Below are 20,830 nucleotides of genomic sequence, written 5' to 3'. Positions count from 1 at the left end.
CAGTTCTGCCCCCCACAGCACAAGAGACATGGACATAGTGAGGAGGGTCCTACGTAGGGCCAGGAAGATCTCTGAGGGAGTGGAGCACCTCTCCTGTGAGGAGGGGCTGAGAGAGCTGGAGCTGTTCAGCCTGGAGGAGAGGAGGCTCAGGGGGATCTCATCAATGTCCATAAATACCTAAAGGGAGGGTGCAAAGAACATGGAGCCAGGCTTCTTTCAGTTGTGCCCAGTGGCAGGACAAGAGGCAATGGACACAAACTGGAGCACAGGCGGCTCCCCCTGGGCACCAGGCAGCACTTCTGTGCTGGGAGGTGCCTGAGCCCTGGCACAGGCTGCCCAGAGAGGCCGTGGGGTCTCCTCCTGGGGGATCTTCCAAAGCCCCCTGGACGTGGCCCTGGGCAGCCCGCTCTGGGTGTCCCTGCTTGGGCAGGGGCTGGGGCAGGTGGGCTCCTCAGGGCCTGCCAGCCTCAGCCAGTCTGGGATTGTGCAATTCTCATCATTGCTCCTCATCCTCCTTGGTTCCGTTCCTTTCTTAGATTCTGCTTCTTTTCTCAGTTTCAATTTCCCTACTCTTATTTCCTAGTGATCATCCTGATACCTATACCCCAAACATAGCTGAGTACCCAATACTTCACAAGAGCTGCCTTTTTTCCTCATTTCTTTGTTCCTGGGGATGAGGATAGGCAGGACATTTTGGGATTGCACCTCTTCCAGCTACTAGCGTTGCCATTTGGCATTCTGCTTCCCCACCTCTTAAACGGAGCCAAAAAAAAAAAAAAAAGCAGTAAGCTATAGCTGAGGTTTCACAGACATTTACTTCAACATATACCCTCAGGCCCCGCAATCTGTGATCTGCAGTATAACTGATTTTTTAAGCTTTAGTGTAAATCAGATTGCCTTTTTTTTTTTTTTTTTCTTGAAATTCACTGCACGCTCAGATTGCATCTTCAGGAGGAGAAAGGGGGTATTGGACTCGATGATCCTTGAGGGTCCCTTCCCACTCGGATATTCTGTGATTGTATGGTTTGTAACCGAGCTGCCCAGTGAGCACGAGGCAGTGTTGTGGCAGTATCCACGAAGCAGTGTCATTGCAAAAGGTGGCTGTGCGCAAGTCGAAGATGACACTGCAGAAACCCTGACTGATGGCTGTGGGGAAAAGCATCGCCTTCACTGCCCCTTAGACTCTTTTGCTCTTAGGAACGTGGTGGCGTCACCGTCCCTGGGGGTGCTCAAGGAAAGGTTGGATGTGGTGCTTAGGGTCATGGTTCAGTGGGTGACGTTGGTGGCAGGGGGATGGTTGGCCCAGATGATCTCGGAGGTCTTTTCCAACCTTAATGATTCTGTGGTATAATGCAGGTGAGATGTCAATGTGCTTGCAGCTTGACAAGCCAGGCACCTGCCTGGGCCATTTCTTTACTCGGCCTCTTGTCACCGACATGTTTCCCGGACGCCTGGGCAAGGAGGGAGGAAGGGAGGGGAGGAGAGCAGGAGGCCGGGCAGGAGGCAGGGCACCAGGCCCCGCTCCTCCCCCCGGCCCTCCCCTCGCACGCCGGGGCTGGCGCCGCCGCGCCCGTTGGGCCTCGCGCTGCCCGGAGGGCCCCGGCTGCTGCCGGGCGCCGCTGCCGGGGCCGTGGCGGCGGGAGGAGGAGGAGGAGGAGGAGGAGGAGGAGGAGGATGATGCGGCGGCTGGGGCGGGTGGCGCTGCTGTGCCTGGGCTGCGGCGTCTGCTCGCTGCTCTACGGCTTCAGCCAGCTGGCCCTCTCCCTCGAGCAGGAGCCCGGCGGCCGGCAGCGGGACCCGGGACCGGCGGGGAGGAGCGGCGGGGCCGGCAGGTACGGGACGGGGACGGGGGGCGGCTCCCCCCCCCCGCGGTCCTGCGGGGCACCGTGCCGCGGGCGCCCCCGGCTGCTCGGCGCCTCCCGGGCCGGTTACCGGGGCTGGTGGGGCCGAGCCCCGCAGCGGGCAGACAAAGGGAAGGGGCCCGGGGGGCGAGGCCTGGCGGGGGGAGGGCGCTTGGGTTTGCTTCCCCCCCCCCCCCCGGCAAAGTGCTCGGCTCTGAGGCTGGGGTTGGCGACTTTGAGCTCTCGCCTTCAACTTTAATCGGTAATGTTTATGATGAGATAATTAATAAGGTCACTTATGAAGCGAGCATGGTCGGAGAGGTGTAAGGCTGGGCTGCTCTGGCCCTGCGCTGCTGCTGCCGGTCTCCCTTCAGCAGAAAATTTCATGTGCTCAAGTGGGGAGTGGGCCTGAGTTAGTTTGCAGGTTAGTTTCCTGGTCCTGTGCTCCTGGGGTTTGCCGGAGCAGTGGTGCCAGCGAAAACTCTGCGATGGGATCTGCTGCTCAAGCTGCAGAGAGAGCAGGACCAGGCCTTCGTGGGCCAGCTGAAGTCCAGCAGTGTAAATCTCCACCATTTCCAGACCACACAAGTTTGGTGACTGCCTCTCCTTCCCTCTCCGACACCACTTGTGCTCCTGGGGTCGCACAGGTGAGCTCTCCGGGCGTGCTGGCCTGCCCGAAACCACCTGATTTTTGGGCAGCTCAGCTCTCTGAAACGGCTCACCGTGCAATTATGAAAGTGACAGCGCTGGTGCCAAGGAGTTATGGAGGGTGGCAGGATGACAAACTCTGACTTAATCATCTTAAAATATCTTGAAACAGCATTCTGAGTTGCTAGGGGTGGAGTTGGCTGAAATGTGAAACCCAACTGTTGACTGGTGTAACTACTTGAGAGGATGCGTTGGCTTTTTTTTTTTTCTTTCCATGCCTTTGCTTTAGTTCAGATGAATGCAGATTACGACTTGGAAAAACGTGGGGATGTTTGTTCCTCGCTTCTAGTTCAGCATTAAAATTTGTGAGGAGTTGAAATGCGCTAGTTCTAAAGAACATGGTAACTAGAAAAAAGTTTTTTGTAACATTTCATTGGAATAATAAATCAGTTTTAAACAGAAATGTGAGAAAAAATCCTATGTATGATGTTTGTTTTGATAAAGAAAATATTTAATCTACCTGAAGAAAGCTTTTGGTGGGCAAAAGATGATAATTAAATAATTTTGCATTAGCAAACAATGATGTTACTTTCAGGTGGATTGTGGTCCTTAGCAGAAGAACCAAATCTATTTAAAAAGTTATACTTGTTATTATTTTAATATTTGTACTAACATGTAACATTTAAGTTACTTTAACTTGAATACCGGGGGGGAGAACCCCAACAAGGTTCAAGCAGCTTCTTGCTGCATTACAGTGGGATGAGATACAAATCTGCACTGTGTTGCAATTTTGAAAAGCCTTACAGACTGAGAAAGTTACCTTCCAAAGGTCTAAGTGCCATAAATGATTCGTACGCATATAGTTTCGTGAAGACATACCTTTTTGCAAAATCAGTGTCTGTTTGACATCTCTGTGGGAGTTCTTTACCTATAAACTGCTGTCAAAGTAAAGGCTCAGGATGAACATCTTCCCACTGTAAACTGTTGAAGTTTGTATGCTGCTTGTACAAACAGCATTTGCAAAACTTGGGTGCAAGAAGCTGGGTCCCTTAGAACTTAGCCCATTAAAGGCTTTTAAGGAAAACATTTAAGGGACTTTTCACAGGAAAAAATGTATCCTATGGCAGTTGAGAAATGCCACACCAAATATTCCTTAAGATACTTATTTTGGTTATTCTCAGGCATTAGATCATGTTATGCTCTCTTGTGTGATTGATATAAGCATCTTGATGAATGTATGGGTGTATTTCAGGTTTCATACTTCAGCTCTTTCTTTAGTGGAGCCGGAGCCTGATAGCTACAAAGCTGGTTTATGCCTGCTTCTTGTGTACGACAGCAAGGGATTGGTACCCCTGTAGAGTAAATTGTGTTCAGATAACCTTTTCATCCTTCCTGAAGTTCAGTGTTTCATATGCGTTAATAGTAGCTCTCAGCGGTGGGCTCCTTCAGCTGTTTTCACTGTTAGCTTTAAAATACAGTTTAGCAAAGCAAATTCAACTGCCATTGAAAGCATTTATGCACTCAGCAGTGCTTTTCTCTTCTCAGCTGAAAAGGAAACTCTTTTTCCCAAATAAGCTCATTTAGTATATGACATAAGAGCAGAAGGAGCTTAGCCATATTCTGTGATGGGGAAGAAACGTCAAGATTTCTGGTTGTTTTCAGAAGCATGTGAACTGAAAACTGCGAGCTTTGAATAAAGCTTCAGAATACCACACCTGGAAGAATTTTGCAATAGTGATGATGCTTTTAAGTAGAAAATCTTTAATTAAAAGGGAAGTACCATGTTGAAACTAGAATTACAGGTTGAGGCAAGATCCTCCAATAACCATAACAATTCAGAGGAGCTTGTTGGGTAATCACTTTGGTAATGAGTTGTTTGTTTCAAAGGCTACAGTAGCCTGAGGAACAAGATGACTAGAAACTAAAAGCTTGTGTCTTGAAACTTGGTATAAATAGCTGTAGAGCATTTCAAGAATTTCAGTTAAATCCCCAGATTGTCCTTATGATTATTCCAGTGAGAAAAGCAGTAATGAATAGTAAGTAGTCATATATAATAGCTAAATGAACAACAGATCTGAACTTGAAAATAGAGAATGCTTAAGTGTCTACCTCCAGAAGAGACAAAGTCAGTCAAAATTCACTGTGTATAGTCAGCTGTTTTTTTCTTTGCTGGTATGATTTATGGATGAGGAAGGTGGCTGTGGAAAAAATGTACCAAATGTGCATTTATCCACCCTTTTTTTTTTCACGTGTATCATTCAATAATATTATAATCTGCTGTCTGTGGAGTATCCTTTCAAGGCAGTACTCCTCCACATGCTTTCAGATCAGCTAATTAGCAGGCTGTAACTGTGCTTATGAGCAGTGAGTCTTCAGTTAATTTTATCAATATTGCCACTTCAATTAAGCAGATAATCTTCCTCTTTCTATTTGGATCCAAAAGGAGTGCTAATCTAATGGCAAGTTTGTGAAACAGAGCAGGGATCGGTCTGTAGTCAGCTCCATGAACTCAGTGAGGTCAACGAATTTGACCCTATTAAAATTAGACATTTTTTTGTTATGCTCTAGTTTAGCATTTTCATGCAGCCAGGCACACTGTTTTGTGACGTGTAACTGCTGTCTGACTCTCTTGCTCTCTAACTAGACTGGCGAAGGGAGAGTTAAGTGGATTATAGTGCCTGGAAAAGTGCAAGCAGTGTATAACCCAGCAGTTTAGGCAGCAGAGTGGGATGGTTGTGATAGATCTTTCTTCCCTTGCACTGTAGGCAGCTGTTTTCCTGTGTCAGAATGTAACCAGCAGTCTCACCAGAGTGTTTCTCAGCTATTGTACGTTAAGGAATTGGTCTAGGAACTGTCTAAACATTTCAAAATGTGAGTAAAACTTTTAAAAGGATGAAGCATGGAATAATTTGAAGTTGAAACTTCATTTAAAAAAATCATCTGAGTGTGTCAAGTAGCTAAGTTGACTAACAAATGCTGTTTTAAATAAACATGTTATTAGTTGATGAAACAATGTCAAGACTCTTCTAGTAAAAAAGTTTGTCCTGTCAGATGTTTTAACATAAAACTTGGGATCTGCTGCCTCCTGTCTAATAAAGCTATTACTTTTCAGATTAAAATAAATCAAAACAAATTTGGGATATCGTTCAGGAAAAGCTATTCAGAAGAATCAGGGCTTCTCAGTGTGTTTGGGAGTGGAACTGAACAACTCTTATTTCCTAACTTTTTACTCCCGCATGTATGAGCAGGAAGGAAATAAAACTGCAGCCTTCCTGTTTTGCTGCGCCAGTCTTTCTCGGTTACTCGATGCTTGCAGTTTGGTGTTGGGCTGTTAGTGCAGTACTGAAGGGATGCAGCAGCCATGACTCAAGTTAGTTGGCTGCAACCCTGACTATTTGGACATGCTGCTAAATCGTTAGGAAGTTACAGTGGTGTAAGAGATGCCATCTGGACTGAGAAGTATGCTTGAAAGCTATGATCTCCATTAGTAGGAAGCCCACCAGCGTGCTTAACAAAAGGATTTTTTTACCACTGGTTGCTGGGAGATCCTTATGGTGAGAACTGGCCTCGCTTGAGCAGAGGGCCTCAGTCAGTGTGAGGCATGCATTGGTAGGTATTTTGCACATAAATTAAACATTGCTCCAAATCCTTCTTTTCAGGTCAAAATATATACATTTTTGCTATAACTATAAAACTAAATTTTTCTTACTATCTGTGTTGAAACTAAATTACCTGATAGAGGAATTAAATGGATAATTGTCTAGGGGAGAGATACGTAGAACTATTAAACGGAATGTTGAGAATGCTTGTCTGTGCTAACAGTGTTCTTAAAGCTTTGTATTTCTTTGGTGGTTTTTTATTTTTTTTGGCAGTGGTTGGTGTTAGGAGTTGTCCAGCCCAGTAGTCCGGTGGCGAGGCTGATGATGGCAAAGCTGAGCATTAATTCCCGACAGGCGCCCATGCCCACACTACATGCGTATGCATACGGCTGGCCACAGACATCAACACAGAGAAAATAGCTCTTGCACAACCACAGACAGCACAGGTGGCCTGATCCTGTTCCCTCCTCTGGCTAATCAGGGTGGAAGCCTCTTAGTGAAAAGTATGTAAATGTACACAGCGTGGATCCTTGCAGTAACTGGCCTTAGGCACTCAGAGGGGCAGGAGCCAGCTGCTGGACAGGCTGGTCTCCCCTGTCTCTGCCCTGGGCACGCAAACCACCAGGCTTGCGGCCCCGCTGTGGTCGCTGGTACTCAGACTCCCTAAATATACACACCCAGGCACTGATGCGGATCTGTGGATCCCTCCACTAACCGCCCTTAGACACTCAGTCTGTCTGGCAGGCAGATTGCCTGGTCTCCCAGTTGCTTCATGCAAATGGATCTTTCGCAGAGCTGGTCCAGACCTGTGGCCTTAATGTCTAAATGCAACTCGCCAGGCCCCTCTGCTGGCTGACTGGGACCCTCTGGTCCCCCCAGGGGCCACCGCTCAGGCACTGAGACTTCTGGGGCTGGCTTAAACCCCTGACTCTTTCAGTAGCTGTCTCAGGATTTGATCTCTGCAGTCTGGCCCAGACTTGGGGCCTCTCTGTTACCCGACTCCCAAGTCATCTACCCCACCTGTGGGCTAGTCTGGCTTGCTTCTTGCTAGTGTCCGTGTGTACCACCGTGCTTACCCACTCACCGGGTGCACACAGGTCTCTGGTTTCTGGCACCACAGGCTCCTGAGGCCCTGTGACGAGGCTGCCTTTTCAGCTGCTGGCCTCCATGCATGCACACACACAGAGAACAGAGCACCCCTTCACCCAGGAGTATAGAAATTGAGTGTGTTCAGGAGGCTGCCCATCAGGCACACGTGGCCGGCGGTACGCCTGGCAGCCTGTATACATCTCACTGGGCCTTCTCTCTGTTCTCCCTTTCTCCCTTCTCCACAGTTCACCTCAATCCATAGCTTTCCCTGTCTTTGGTCATTCCCCTAAACCTAAAGGTCATTCGTTTAGGATTAAGGTAAAACCTAAAAGGTCATTCCCCCGAACGCCCTTCCCCAGCAGGCCCCCTGCCCCTGCTGGCAGCCCCCTCAGCTGTGGGGTGAGGGAGTGAGGCGGGCCCCGTACCTTCTGCCTCACGGCTGGGAGGAGCTGGGGCAGGGCTGCTTGGTTTGCTGGGTTTCCTCCAGCCTTTCTTTTCTCCTCTGTGTTTATGGAGATTAGCCTTCAACCACACAGCCTGTATCAGGCGGGGCAAAATATCCTAATGCTGAAGGTGACTATTCCTGCCCGACTAGTGTTCTCTCAGGTAACCTGTTTGTTGGACAAAACGCACCTCCTTGGCTTTGTGAATCACTTCTGACACTTTGTTTGTCTTCCAAGCTTTTCTCAAATATTATTCTAGTTTTCAAGTAAAAAAAATACAGTCTTCGTGAATGTCTTTTTTGAATGAGCTTATTGCGAATAGCAATAAGAAAATGCTACCCGTCAGTTTCAGTCTCTTAATCAGTTCTGTGTGAAAGCCGTATGGAATACGGTAGCGTACGGTCCGTTGAGAGATGGGTCTGTTTGCAGGAAAAAGTCTAACATTAGGCAAAGTACATACACCTGCATCTTGGTAACACCTCTCTTTCCAATGGAGTTTATGAATCAAATCCATGGCTGACAACCTTGTCATAGTGCTAAATGGGGTATTGAAGAGGCCTAATGTGGCAGAGAAAGCACTTTGGCATTAATTCAAGCTTGCCTCTTGCCATAGTAGGCTGGATAAGACAGTAGCTCAAGGCAGCTGAGAAAAACACTGCTCTTGTGACAGCTGGAAGAAGAATCCCCTGTAATAATAATACGATAATCTTCCAAACCAGAGACTGTTTTTTTGAGAGTCTTTTAATTTTTTGAGAATCTATTAATTTGACCTCAAAATAATGAGAGTCAGTACAAAAATGTACTGGAGATTGTAAAGATTGTTCTTCAGATAAGCACAAGGTCTTAATGTGCCTTGAAGGTTTTTTTTTTTCTTTTTTTTTTTTGAAACTTCAGAAGTAACAAAGATTAAGGTAAGAGAGAATCTGGCACAGACAACTTGCAGTTTTATACCATTAACTTTCCCCAGAGAAACGCAAATATGCACTTACCCGAATCCGTTACCGTTTTTCGTACCTGGATATTTATTTGTGGATTAGATTTCTCTAATTCTTGCAAACACATGTATCTACAGGATATGAGGATTTCCGGTGATCCCTACCGAAGAACTCAGCCCCACCAACAATTAATGAGGCTTAGTATAATATTTTGTATGTTTATCATTTTTTTTCAAGTGTCAAGAAATTCTACAGCTTGCCATTTTTGATACTACAGTAAATACTAAATGTGATTTTTCACAAAGAATTGGCCTTTGCAGGTGTCAGGTTACCCTGCCGAGATAGTGCTGATTGATTTAAATCTTGCAAAACAAACTTCCAGTACGGTTTTGAGCTGTAGTCCTTTAATCTTTCCATCGTCATTTTTTTGTGTGGTTTTCCTTCTTGCACATTTTTGATTCACAGATACTAATTTTCAGACAAGGGTAAACACCGTTGGCGTCATGTCACCAGGGCATAAAGATGAAGCATAGGAAGTCACTGAACAGTGCATACCTCTTGCTTTGCAGTATTCCCCATGCTCATTTAAGATTTTAAATTGTGATGTTAATTCCCTCAACTGAAACTTTGAACCACGCACTTCTAATGCTCTTTTAAAATATTTCCCGTATTGCTATTTCATAAAATTTAGCGGTGGTCTAGCAAACCTTATTTTTCAGTTGTTAGTGTAGCAGAAGTCAACAAATTAGTAGTCTTGTCATTAGCATGGGGAAGGAAAACTTTTCAGATGTGGTGATTATTTCTGTTTTGTAATAACCTTTGAAATAATGGAATCAATTGGTGCTGAAAGTCCAGTTTTAAATGAGTTTTGCAGGTATGCTCTAAATAGTCATGGATGAATAGGGATTGTGTTTAAATGGACAGTGTAAGTTTGGAATTGAGATGTTCTACTCCTCTGCTTAGGTTAGACAAAGGTACTGCAAAGGTGAGGGAGTTCTTTGCAGCTTTGTGTTGCCTTGGACTTGCACTAAGCAGAGAATGTAGAACAACCTTAAAAAAAATACAGCCCTTTTGTTTCTTTCACTCTAAAAATACGTGGAGAGGAAAGGTGAAAGGATTGGGACTGCTCTTCCTTAAAAGAACCCCTCCTGGTTGACACCTCCTCTTTTGTGTTATCCAAGCTGCATTACATAGGGAGTCTTCTGCCAAGTAATTACCTATTCAAGTTATGTTTGAGCTACAAAATAATCCATTTAACTTTGCCATAAATTCGGTAACATTCATATAGGTTATTTTTGTCTTATCCTGTTAGGTGTAAGAATTTGTCTGTATCTTTCTGGAATTCCTATTGGATGCTGCCCTCTGATGTTTGTGGAATGAACTGCTTTTGGGAAGCTGCTTTTAGGTAGGATCTATTATTAAATAGTACTTTATTATTTGGTTACAGACAGGTGCAGCTACTATAACAACATTTCTCGCTATTTAACAAGGTGACAAAGCAAAATCTTTTGATTGCTTGACATATATTTCACATGCTTGTATTGTGGTTGCCTTTAGATAGGCTTTCTCTTTTTGTTCTATTATGTTTTGAGACGTTGTACAAGAAGTGTTATTACAAAGAATATTTTTTTCAGTTATGTTGCTTCCTTAAATAAATATTTGTTAACATTGGTAAAAAGTCAATCTGAATATATTTTTAAAAGTTACTGATGATTTTTTTTGATAAATAAAACTTGTAGCACAGTAATACCCATGATGTGACTTGTAATCATGACAGGTAAGCTTAGTAGTTAAGTCTTGGGGTTTTTGTTAAAATTCCATATTATATAGAATACGAGGAGGGTACTTCAACCCAAACCACTGAAATGACTACTGTAGAATGCATTTTAAGATACAGTATGTTAAAGCGTATACTGTGTCCTTAGTTTTATCTTTAACAAGAAGTTTAAATGCTTTGATGTGGTTGTTCACTTGCTTTAGGCTGTCAGGTTAGGAAAGTAACTTGTAAAGAAATGGAGGAAGCCTTAATCTTCTTGAGGTATCTTCTCTAACCTGTATAGTTCCCCTCAGTATATAACTAAAGTTTAAAGTTATTTTTTCTTATATCTAAAATTGAAATGATCATCCATTTTGTGAAGCTTTAGCTTCACAAAACTTAAAATGTTACTGAAAATGATAATCATGGGAAAGATTTTAGATCTGTCCCCTATTCCTCTTTGTTTGTGTGCTTTCAGTGCTTTTTAAACTTATCAGTTGCCAAGAAGTTACTTGAAGGTATGGCTTAGATTGATTTTTAGGCTGTTAGTGAAGTACCCAGTTAAACTGGGACTGCTGAGTCTTTCTCCCTGCACTTAGTAGCCAGTGTGTCACCCTCCTTTGGCAGAGGAATTCATCTGAGTTTCCCTTTGGTTTATTTAACTGTCTGAATGGACTCGGTTCACATCCTTTTCCCTTAAGGTTAGCTTTTGGGAGTTTAGCGTCATGAAGTTTAGTGATGTGGGGGTAAACGGAGTGTCAGTGCTGCTGCGGTGGGGGGTGTTAGGGGCTTAGTCTCTCCTTTTTGGAGAGACAGAATGAGATTGTATGCTTTGTTCGTTCATGGACGTCTGAGCCAGTGTAGCAGTTGTGCAGTGCTGAAAGAGGAGAGGGTGGTGTTGTCTTCTGACCCCATTGCCTGTGATGATGTCCCCAAACTCTCCACGATACAATGGAACGCGTTAAACCAGCAGAAAACTTCCCTTCCAGATTTTATGCCAGGCTCAAGGTAAGTGGTGGGATCTTGGAACCAGAATTGGAGAAACACCACGCAGTTCCTTTGCACATACATTAAGCTGTAACACGTTCTGTTCTATTGAGAATGCTGCACCTGCCCAGAGAGGCTGAGGAGTCTCTCTCCTTGGAGCTTTTCCAAAGCCACCTGGACGTAGTCCTGGGCAGCCTGCTCTGGCTATCCCTACTGGAGCAGGGGTTGGAGCAGCCTCAGCTGTTCTGTGGTTCTGTGAATGTTGTGCTGGCTCTAGTGCTTATTTCCTTACTGACCTGTCTTAACTTCAGAGGGGTCCACCTGTCTCCCTCAGACTTTAACTCTTGTTATATTTAATGAGTTCAGTTAGTTTCAGAGAGGTGCAGTGAGTGCCAGAATTTGGGTTTGTGTAAGAAGAGTGGGGAAGATGGCAGAAAGGAGGAGAAAGTGCTCCCTCTTTGGACGGCAGCAAGCAATTCAGTGTCTCAGCATTCAGCCTGTTGCATAAGCCTCATTTCCTCGCATGTGCTGGAATAACAGAAGAGAGTTGCCATTTGGATTCAGCTTCGGATATGAGCTGTAATTTTGCTTTTCTCTCAGAGAAAATAGGTGTATTGCACTAAGTGCATTGATAAGTTGAAGAATTCAGGCCGTTTGTACCATTTTATGCTTCTCAAGTGATATTGAGTCATTCTCAAGTTTGCAGGAAGATTTTGGAGGAAGAGGAATGAACTTAATTCCATGCAAGTTTATTAATTGCTGCAAATGAAATCTAGCATTCTTGTTTCCTGACATCATATGTGTAAAGCCACTTCAAGATTGACTCTTCAAGAAGATAAACTCTTTCTGTAAAGAGGCAACACTGATTGATTTGGATATCTTTTGCAATAAAGGACTGAAACTTCTACCTTATAACCTCTACCTATTACAATTTGATCCTCAGTTCACTGAACCTTTGTGTTATACAACTAAGTATGATTGTTGTAGTGATGTGCAAAATAAAGCAGCATTTTGAAGAGACTGGGATATGAGAAAAACCTAACAGTTATGTATCTTATTGAAATCTTAGGGTAGCTAACTCCACTGCCTATAGACTTGGCAACAAAATAATGGGAGTTCCAATGAGTATGTTTTTAATAGAGATGGCATAGTCTGGTCATTGAACCACACCACCACTTATCTTGAGTATTCTGTTTGGTCTGATTTAATCCATAAAAAGAGAACGGTATTTATCCAAATCATAAATCAGTTTGTGAATAGAGCTTCTGGTGTTCTATGCATGCCATTTCAATAAACGGACCCAAATGAGTTTGTCCAGATGAGCAGACCACATAGACAGAGTTTCTTTGCTAATAGTATATTCATAAATTTTATCTCAATGTAGTATGAGATGGAGTATCTCTTCTCCCTTTATCAGTCAAGTTATTCAGACATTGAAGGTTGTCCTTTATCCTCTAGATTTTTAAATCTTTCTTTTGAAAACCTTCATTTTTTTTTCTGTGTTTATAACTTGCAACTGTTGTCAGCTTTTTTTCTTCTGGACATTGGAACTGCAGGTAATGCATTTATCCATGAGAGAGAACTTGGCATAGACATTTTTGAAATGCAGATTGCTGCATCGTTTTTGTCTGAGTAACTGTATATGTTTAATGCATGAAGTGACAACAAATGTGTGGATTTGTAAGATTCAGGTTTGTACAACAGAAGTGTTGGAGACCCGTAGAGGTCTGGAAGTTCGTAGGAGAGGTGTTCTTAGACACTTCGGTCTGATTCATGGTAGAGCTAATTCAACCTCACTTGCGATCAGTGAGCTCTGAGCAGTTGATGTTTCTAATGATGGTTTATATGGATCTTGTCCCTTTAAGTTAGTCTGAGATCTATTGTCCATGCTGTACATGGGATGGATTTTTGAGCCATTCTGCACCCATGTTTTATATCAACATTGTGATTAACAACACTATTCAGACAGAACGTCTTATGTACAGAATATTTCTTGTTAGCCTTTATTTTAATAGAAGAAGGATGAGGTCAGTTTTTGTTTTTTTGTTTTTTTTTTTTTAACATATAATGGTTAGATTTTATCCAAAATTTAAACAATGCTGATAAAGATAAAATGAGGCTTGGCTTTTGCATGACCTACCTAGATGATTCATGTCCTTTTTGGTGCACCTCTCATGGTGCCCAATGTGACCTGGCAGGTGTGGCTGCTCATCTGTGCAGTAGACTGAGTAAAAAAAAAAAATCTGAGAGGTCATTACTTTGGTTATCTGGTCTGTCTGCTTTCAGTTGTTGGATGTTGTTTCTAAGTGGGTTTTAACTTGCATTGCCTAATTAAAAAGGCATTTCACGTTTCTTGAGTGCATCGAGGTCCTGGTGATATGGATAAATTAAAATGAATTGTGAAAGTCCTGAAAATATCCAGCTCGTTGGAGGATGGGACTTTCAACTTCTCTAGTAGATTTTTAAATGGCTAATTGTAACTTCATACCTAATCTACTAATTGAGTTTGTAATTGAGTAGATGACATTTAGACATCATATGCAGCGGTATCATTAGCGTACTTACACAAAATAAGCTTTGATTAGGGCTTATTTTTAATTCAGTGCTGTGGTAGAAAGTTAAGCTCAGTAAAAACTAGAGTTTTCATCACTTTCAAATCCAGATAATTTCTGTGGTTTCCTTGATCATACTTTCTGTAAATGTGGGAATGATTTCACAGTTGCATTTTGATCAGTGCAGGCTTTGCTGCCTTTTCGCTCTGCCTATTTATTTTTCTTTTTCTGGTGAGTAAAGGCTGCTGGGTCACGCTCTTTAATGCTCAATTGATTTAGATCAAGCACAAAGCATTACAAGAAAAGAGGATGTGATAAGTAAGCCATCCATATTGTATTTACATATCTACCATTTGTTCTTTTGAGATGTGCTGTGGTGCCAGATTTGAAATAATACAGGTTGGTTATATGAAAATTTGTCCTGCATGTTCTATCCAATTTGATTTGTATTTTACATGCCAATTACCAGAAGATTTGTATGGGGAAAATATTTGCAGTGATAATGTGGCTAGCTTTTTATACCAAAAGAGAAAACCCGTTTGCAGTAGGATTTTTTTTTTTGTATGAGTAAAGCAACTTTCAACACAGCTGTGAACCTGGCAATCTAATCCTTGATTGAACAACCAAATGGGAAGTTAGGTTAGTGATGTTGAGGAAGGACTGAGACTTAATTAAGCCACCTTGTTTAGGGAGCCACATATAGCAGGCATGATGTGTGTGGTACAGAGCATATGGGAAAACGATCAAAGAAACACTCTCCCAGAAAAAACATAGGGAAAACTTGTTTGGAGGTAGAATAACTCTTGTTATTTTGCATTCTACACATTCTACAAGAACATTCTACGTGAATGTTCACCTGTAACCTACAAAACAATCCTTACAGTCTAGTATTAGCATCGTGTAATGCAGTGGCGCTTGTACATGAAAACTAGTTGTGCAAGTTGACTGCCCTTTTCTCAGAAAATTACAAATATTTTTAATTGTCCTCTTTGATGAGTCAAAATCTGAAAGGACAACAGCTACTCAGTTGATTTAATGCTTCAGCTATTCATATCACTCTATTCTCAGTAGCTGGATGCTAACCTTTCCTTCCTTGGCTTCCCCAGCCACGTTAAAGGAGTCAGGGAAGACAGCCTGACAGCCAGCGAAGTTGTTCTGGGAGCTTCCTGATAATCTCTAGGCATGTTCTTAGTAGCAGATCAGTGGATGGTAAAAGGAATTCTTATGCACCAGTGTTTTTTTTTTTTAAACACAATTTAAGGTTCCTTAATGACTTTTTGTAATCCAGTGCCACCATATTTGTATGTGCCAAAAAAAAAAAAAGTGGTGGTGAAAAATAAGATTGATTTAAAAAAAAAGATACACCTTTTTTCCCAAGAAGTTCAGCTGAGGTGCACTGAGGGTTTGAGAAGAGCAAACTATTACTTTGTAATTTTAATTGACCTAGAAACGCTCATTTAATATACAGTCTGTCATGTTATACCTCTTTTAAATAAAAGGCAACATCTTGACGGACGGGCTCTGGAAAACCTTGTTGTAGCAGATTCATTGAGCATAACCAGCTACATTCCTCCTAGGTTGCTAATGCCACAGCAGAATTCATCAGGACAGAATGCAGGTCTGCACTTCAACACAGGTACGTCAGGGCATGCCTTGCACCCTAGCTTTTGCTGCTGCTGAGCAGCGTGTTTCAAAGTATGTGGTTTTGCTCTCATAGTGTTTAAGTGGATTGGTTTTTCTTCATATTTTCTAAACTCATTCAAGTATGTGTGGTGCTCTCAGGTGATTTATTTCCTTTTATTTTTACTGACACTGACATGTAATTAGATTTTTTTTTTCTGAGGATACTCTTATTTGTCCCTAAACACCCAAATCTTGTCACTGCTTTCTGCTCAGTATCCTCTGTTGGACTATGGGTGCATTCTTTGCTCTTCCATTTCAATTACCAGAGCTCCACACACACACGAGCTAGGACTCCCACATCAATTTTGGGAGACTTTTTTCTTTACAAGCTAGAATTCTCAAATTTTTCTTGTTAGTCTATCAGAAAGCCTTACTGAAATACGCTCTGTTGTTGTTTTCTCCAGCTTCTGCACTAAGTTTTCTCACACCAAAACATCCAGCTACTGGTAATTAGCAATATGCGTATGAAGATCCGCATTTGTATTTTTGTTTCACATGGTGCCTCTGAACATTTTGTTAAAAGTAAAAAAAAAAAAAAAAAAAAAAAAAATCTGAAACCATTTTTTTTGGAAGTGTCAAACACTTTCAGAACCTTTTTTTTTTTTTTTTGAAGTTCAGTAAGAAGTTCTGCTCTGAGGTTTCCCATCTCTGAAAACTTGCACAGGTTCAGAGAAGTTACCGTTCTTCTAAAGTAAATTTATTTTGCTCGTGGGCAGCTCAGCTACTGCACTGCTGCAAAATCTGTACTGCCTGAGGAAGCTGGTGTCATTAGACAACACGCAACCCACAGTGATGAGAAGTTGCTGTCTAAATGAACAAGGTTTTGCTTTTGCTGTCTTCTGGTGAGGTAACTACCTAACTGACTGCAGCAGAGAGCGATGGAGTGAAGAAGGGGAAGAGGGTTATGGAGGCTGGAAAAGTCAGGAAGGAGAAGTAGAGAAGGGAGCAAGTGAAGGCAGAAGATTTTGAAAGGAATTAGGGGGAAGACTAAAGTCGTGTAGACGTAATATTGAAGAAGGGAATGAGGCGAGTCGTGGCACTGATAACTGGCTCTGCTGGTGGGTTATATTAATGATGAAGGTGAGACTGAAGGGCTCGGGCTGATAAATGCTTCTGGGCAACATAAAGTTTATGCGACTGCTAATGGCAGGAGGAGGGGCAAAAAGTGGCTAAAGGTGCAGGCAGTGGAGGATTAGAAATGAGGTGTAAGGAGTTAGTGTCCCGGGGTGAAGGTGGAACAGTGATTGTCCTCTGGGAGCGGACAGGGGTGTTTGTGGAGGCTGAGGAACAGCCTGAGGCCAGATTGCTTAAAAAAAAAAAAAATAAAGAGGATGTGACTGCCAATGGCCTGTGCGCAGGGAAGTCGAATGCAGCTTCTAATCGCTAGAGGATGTCTCTTCACAGAGTCTGGAGTGAGAGCCACAGCTCTGGAGTTTTGTAACTCCTGCTGTAGTGTGTCTGACACCTACTATGTCTCATACCCTTCTTAGCTGATGATCTCCACGGAGCATGATGGCCCGCTCTTTGAAATGGCTTCTTGCTCCATCTGCTTCGGGGATAAAGCTTTGCATTGGGCCCTTACAGATCTCAGTCCAGCTGTTCCCCATATTGTACAAATGGAAATTCATTTTTTTAGCTTTTTCTAGTTTTTCGCCTTTTCAAAAAAATACTTTCAAGCAGAGATTTGAGAAAATTGAACTCATGGAGTCGTACACACAAAACAGATTAGATGTGGGCAAAGTGAGTGTGAAAGCATTATAACAAGTTTTTTCTTGTGTGGCTTGAAATGTTCTTTTATTTGCAGATGTCACTAGATGTAGAAATAATATTCTTTGAGTCTCCATGTGTTTTAGAGCTGCTTTGGCATAATGTTCATCATACCTTATTGATAGAAAGCCATGTGTTACAAGTGGTTCAGGAACTTGGCTTTCAGCTCTGCAGTGTGTGTAGTTGGTGCCATTATTTATCACACGACCTTGCAATATCAATGCAGGCTCTCATGACTGCAGGGCTTAATTATTGTAATTCCCTTTTCGGTGGATTAGTGATGAGGCTAATCTGGTGCTTGCAGCTTGTTCAGGCTGCAGCAGTGCATTTATTTGTGGATTTCAGCTACTCATCACATTCAGCTTGCTTTGCTTCAGCTGCTTGCTACATGGTGTAAGGTTTAGATTAGCTTTAGGTATACAGGTCTGAATGGGCATGCCTCTGTGACATTTAAAAGTTATATTTTATACATTTTTTCTGTTAAATTGAACTATTTTTTTGAGGTTTTGCTGCAGGACTTCTTCAGTCTGTGGATTAAATCTTCTGAATATAGATGTCTGCATTTATGTATCTGTGTCAAGTAGGTCTTAAACTGTTGTTAAAACTGAAAGAGCATAGAGCGTGACCCAGGTAACTAGCCAGTAAGTGGCTAAGAAGTAAAGGTCTGGTGTTAAAAGCAAAGTGCTAGGCTATCCCAGACATCTGCGTAAGTCTAATAGAACATGGTCTTTGAGATACCCTGTCCTTTTGGGCTGGCCCCTGGAGGTCAGGTGGGATATTCTAGAGCATATTAAATGGCACTGTACCTATGTTAAACAATTGAATCAAGGCCTAGCTATTTATTTTGAAGTAAAATGAATTGCTGTCTAGGGTTCATTGCCTGCTCACCAGATCTCCATTAGCTTTTATGAGAGATTGGACACAATTTTATATGCCAGCGTCATTTAGATACCCAGTTTTGGATCTGAATCCTACCAGTGAGGTCTTTCATCCATGTGATGTTTAGTAACACCTCAAACCTTAAGATTGACTGTATGCTCTAATTGAGGTTTTGTTAATCTTACATCCCCGAGTTGTTGGATTTCTTTTAGTTTTAGGGCCTTTGAACTATTTCAGCTCAGTAACTCAACTGTTATTTACGGTACCAAACTTCAGCAGTTTTACAACAATATCATTGCTTGTATTTTGCTTCAAAGAACTCAAAATAATGTGTGTTGATCTTCCATGCCTTTAAAAAAAAGAAAATATGCATTATATCTTTTGTTGATATAAAATATAACATGTATGCATTTAAATATATTTTAGTTGTGTAAATTAGGTAGAGATTGTGCTAAAAATCAGATCTCTTAATTTGTATTTTGGAGTGCATCTATGGCAAATTTCTACGAATGGGTGGTATGTTTGCCAAGCATTTCTCTACTGTTACTAGTTTGGGAATGTCTTTTCTAACTTTGAAGAATTCTGTGTTTTCAGAACTTGGAAAGCTGTAATTTAAATCTCCAGATGCTCTTAGTTCTATTAGGCCATCTCCTCCCTTAGTTGCATGTGAATAGCTCAAGTGTAGAATATTGTTTTAAAGGTTGGCTTTGAGCTGACGTGTATAAAACATTTGAAAGCTTTTCATAATAGTTAAGTATATGAAAAATAAAAAACACAAAAGAACAGTTTTAGCTTTAATATGCCCACAGTGTTTACTAGCAAGCAAACACTAGTATTTACCTGATGATAATTTTAGCCTGTTGTGTTAAAATAATAGCTTTAAAACATACCTTGTATAATATGTAGCAGGCGCTTTTCACTGTAACTGGTGGCCAAGGGAGAAACGACTCCCCAGCTCTCGCACCTTGCAGTGGTTTGGCCCAAAGATGTGGGCGATGCAGATGATCAGGGTACCTGTGGAATTTGTTGGCACCACTGGGAGCACCAGGACATCCTGCACAGCCATTTGAGCTGTTAGCTTCACCACTTTCCAAACCAAGTTGTGTGCCTGCAGGATGAAAGGAGAGGAGAAATCTTTTTGCATTTTGCAAGTGCTTTGGAGAAACTCTGAAACATGGTTATGATGTAAGGATTTACTGGAGCAGAAGATGGACAAAATATACCTAGATCATGCAAAAACATTATTGAACGCAACTTTTTAAAAGCAGTGATATTTCACTTTTGTTAGAATTAAACTCTTATTTATATATATATATATATAAATATAACACACATCGTGTTTACATATCTGTGATATGTCCAGGGAAAAGGGAGAAAATGAGCTAGTAACTCATGCACGGACTTAAAGTGCTGTCAGCCTTTCACATTTTAATGTAACCTCACACAGCCTTTATTTTAATGTAGTGATTTTGATGGAATTCTTTGCTGGTAATAAATAGTAAGATTGCTAAGAAAATAAATATGCTTTTTGTTTTCATTTGTTTTCTTGTGTGTCTAGTTTCTGTATAGGTCTTCCATCTCTTGTTTCTTCCTCGTGGGGTGGGATGGCGGGAGTGGATATGAGAGTAGTTCAGATTAAACTTAAATCTATGTATGGGGTATAATGCAATTGTTTAGTATGTTCTGTTTAAGTTATCCATTGCTCACTTAATAAGATACAGACTATTTTGTTAAATTACATTCTGCAGAAAATGGTAGAGCTTTTTCTTAAGCCTGTACTAGGAATAATGTCAAATGAAAAACTTATTTTTGTATCAGATATGATTATATGAAAGCACATCCTTCTGAGAAAATGCATCTAGCAGTGGTTGCCTGTGGTGAGAGACTGGAGGAGACCGTTACTATGTTGAGATCAGCCATTATCTTCAGCATCAAACCTCTCCAGTTTCATATTTTTGCTGAGGACCAATTGCATGAGAGTTTCAAAGATATAGTAAGTACCCATGACATTTATTTAATCAATTTTTAGTACAATTGGAGTAATGCCTAACGGTTTCTCTACTACTTGGGTAGTAGTTGTTGAACATAGTGGCAGAAATACAGGGTTCTAAGAAAACATTGAGGTCCTTCACAATGTTCAATGGGTATTTTTTTCCTTCTGAATCAGCCTTACATTGTTTGAACAAAAGGAAACCTTGGTTTGTGAAGATGTTAGATGTGGTTGTCTAATCTTAGCGACTTCCAGTTTATTAATATAATGTTGACGGGAGTGACAGCATTAGAAGCTGACTGGTATATAGCTGTGGAAGATTTTCCTATTTTAGTGCTTAAAATGTCATACTTTGAGTAATTACGGCAAAATTGGGTAAGGCTATTTTGAATTGAGAAAGACTTCATTGATGTTTCTCCTGTGGAAACTAATGGGGAAAAAATGTTTGATGTATTTACTTTTTGTAAATAATAATTACTTTACTTGCACTTGTGTATGTGCTCTGATATGACGTGTTTTATTCATACTGTCCTGCAGATGCCACTTTTTATTCAAGTATTTTAAGTAGTTGACGGATTTTTGTAGTTCAGGGAGCATTTCTGCTTTGGAAGAGAGGTGTTGCAGTGGTATTCAATTATTAATTTAAATGGGAAGTGATTTC

The 20,830-nt window shown here is 41.7% G+C and overlaps 1 protein-coding gene across 5 annotated transcripts in view; it reads left to right on the top strand.

The window, feature by feature from the left end:
- Positions 1 to 20,830, top strand: part of GXYLT1 (glucoside xylosyltransferase 1) — a 36,117-nt gene that overhangs the window by 5,363 nt on the left and 9,924 nt on the right. The window contains exons 1-3 of one of the 5 annotated variants that reach the window (XM_083801470.1): positions 1,557 to 1,832; positions 9,868 to 9,960; positions 19,998 to 20,172. In XM_083801470.1, the coding sequence (XP_083657596.1) occupies positions 1,675 to 1,832; positions 9,868 to 9,960; positions 19,998 to 20,172 (426 nt within the window). In that variant the 5' untranslated portion in view covers positions 1,557 to 1,674. Of the gene's footprint in view, positions 1 to 1,546; positions 1,833 to 2,127; positions 6,592 to 9,867; positions 9,961 to 10,003; positions 11,320 to 15,427; positions 15,487 to 19,997; positions 20,173 to 20,830 lie in introns of those variants that run through there. The other 4 variants (XM_083801474.1, XM_083801473.1, XM_083801471.1 and 1 more) reach the window with 4 other exon arrangements.

The sequence above is a fragment of the Anser anser genome, assembly GCF_964211835.1.
Source record: "Anser anser genome assembly, chromosome: 1".
Lineage (NCBI taxonomy): Eukaryota > Metazoa > Chordata > Aves > Anseriformes > Anatidae > Anser > Anser anser.
The sequence above is the reverse complement of the archived record's forward strand: the minus strand, read 5'-3'. Positions and strand labels throughout refer to the sequence as shown.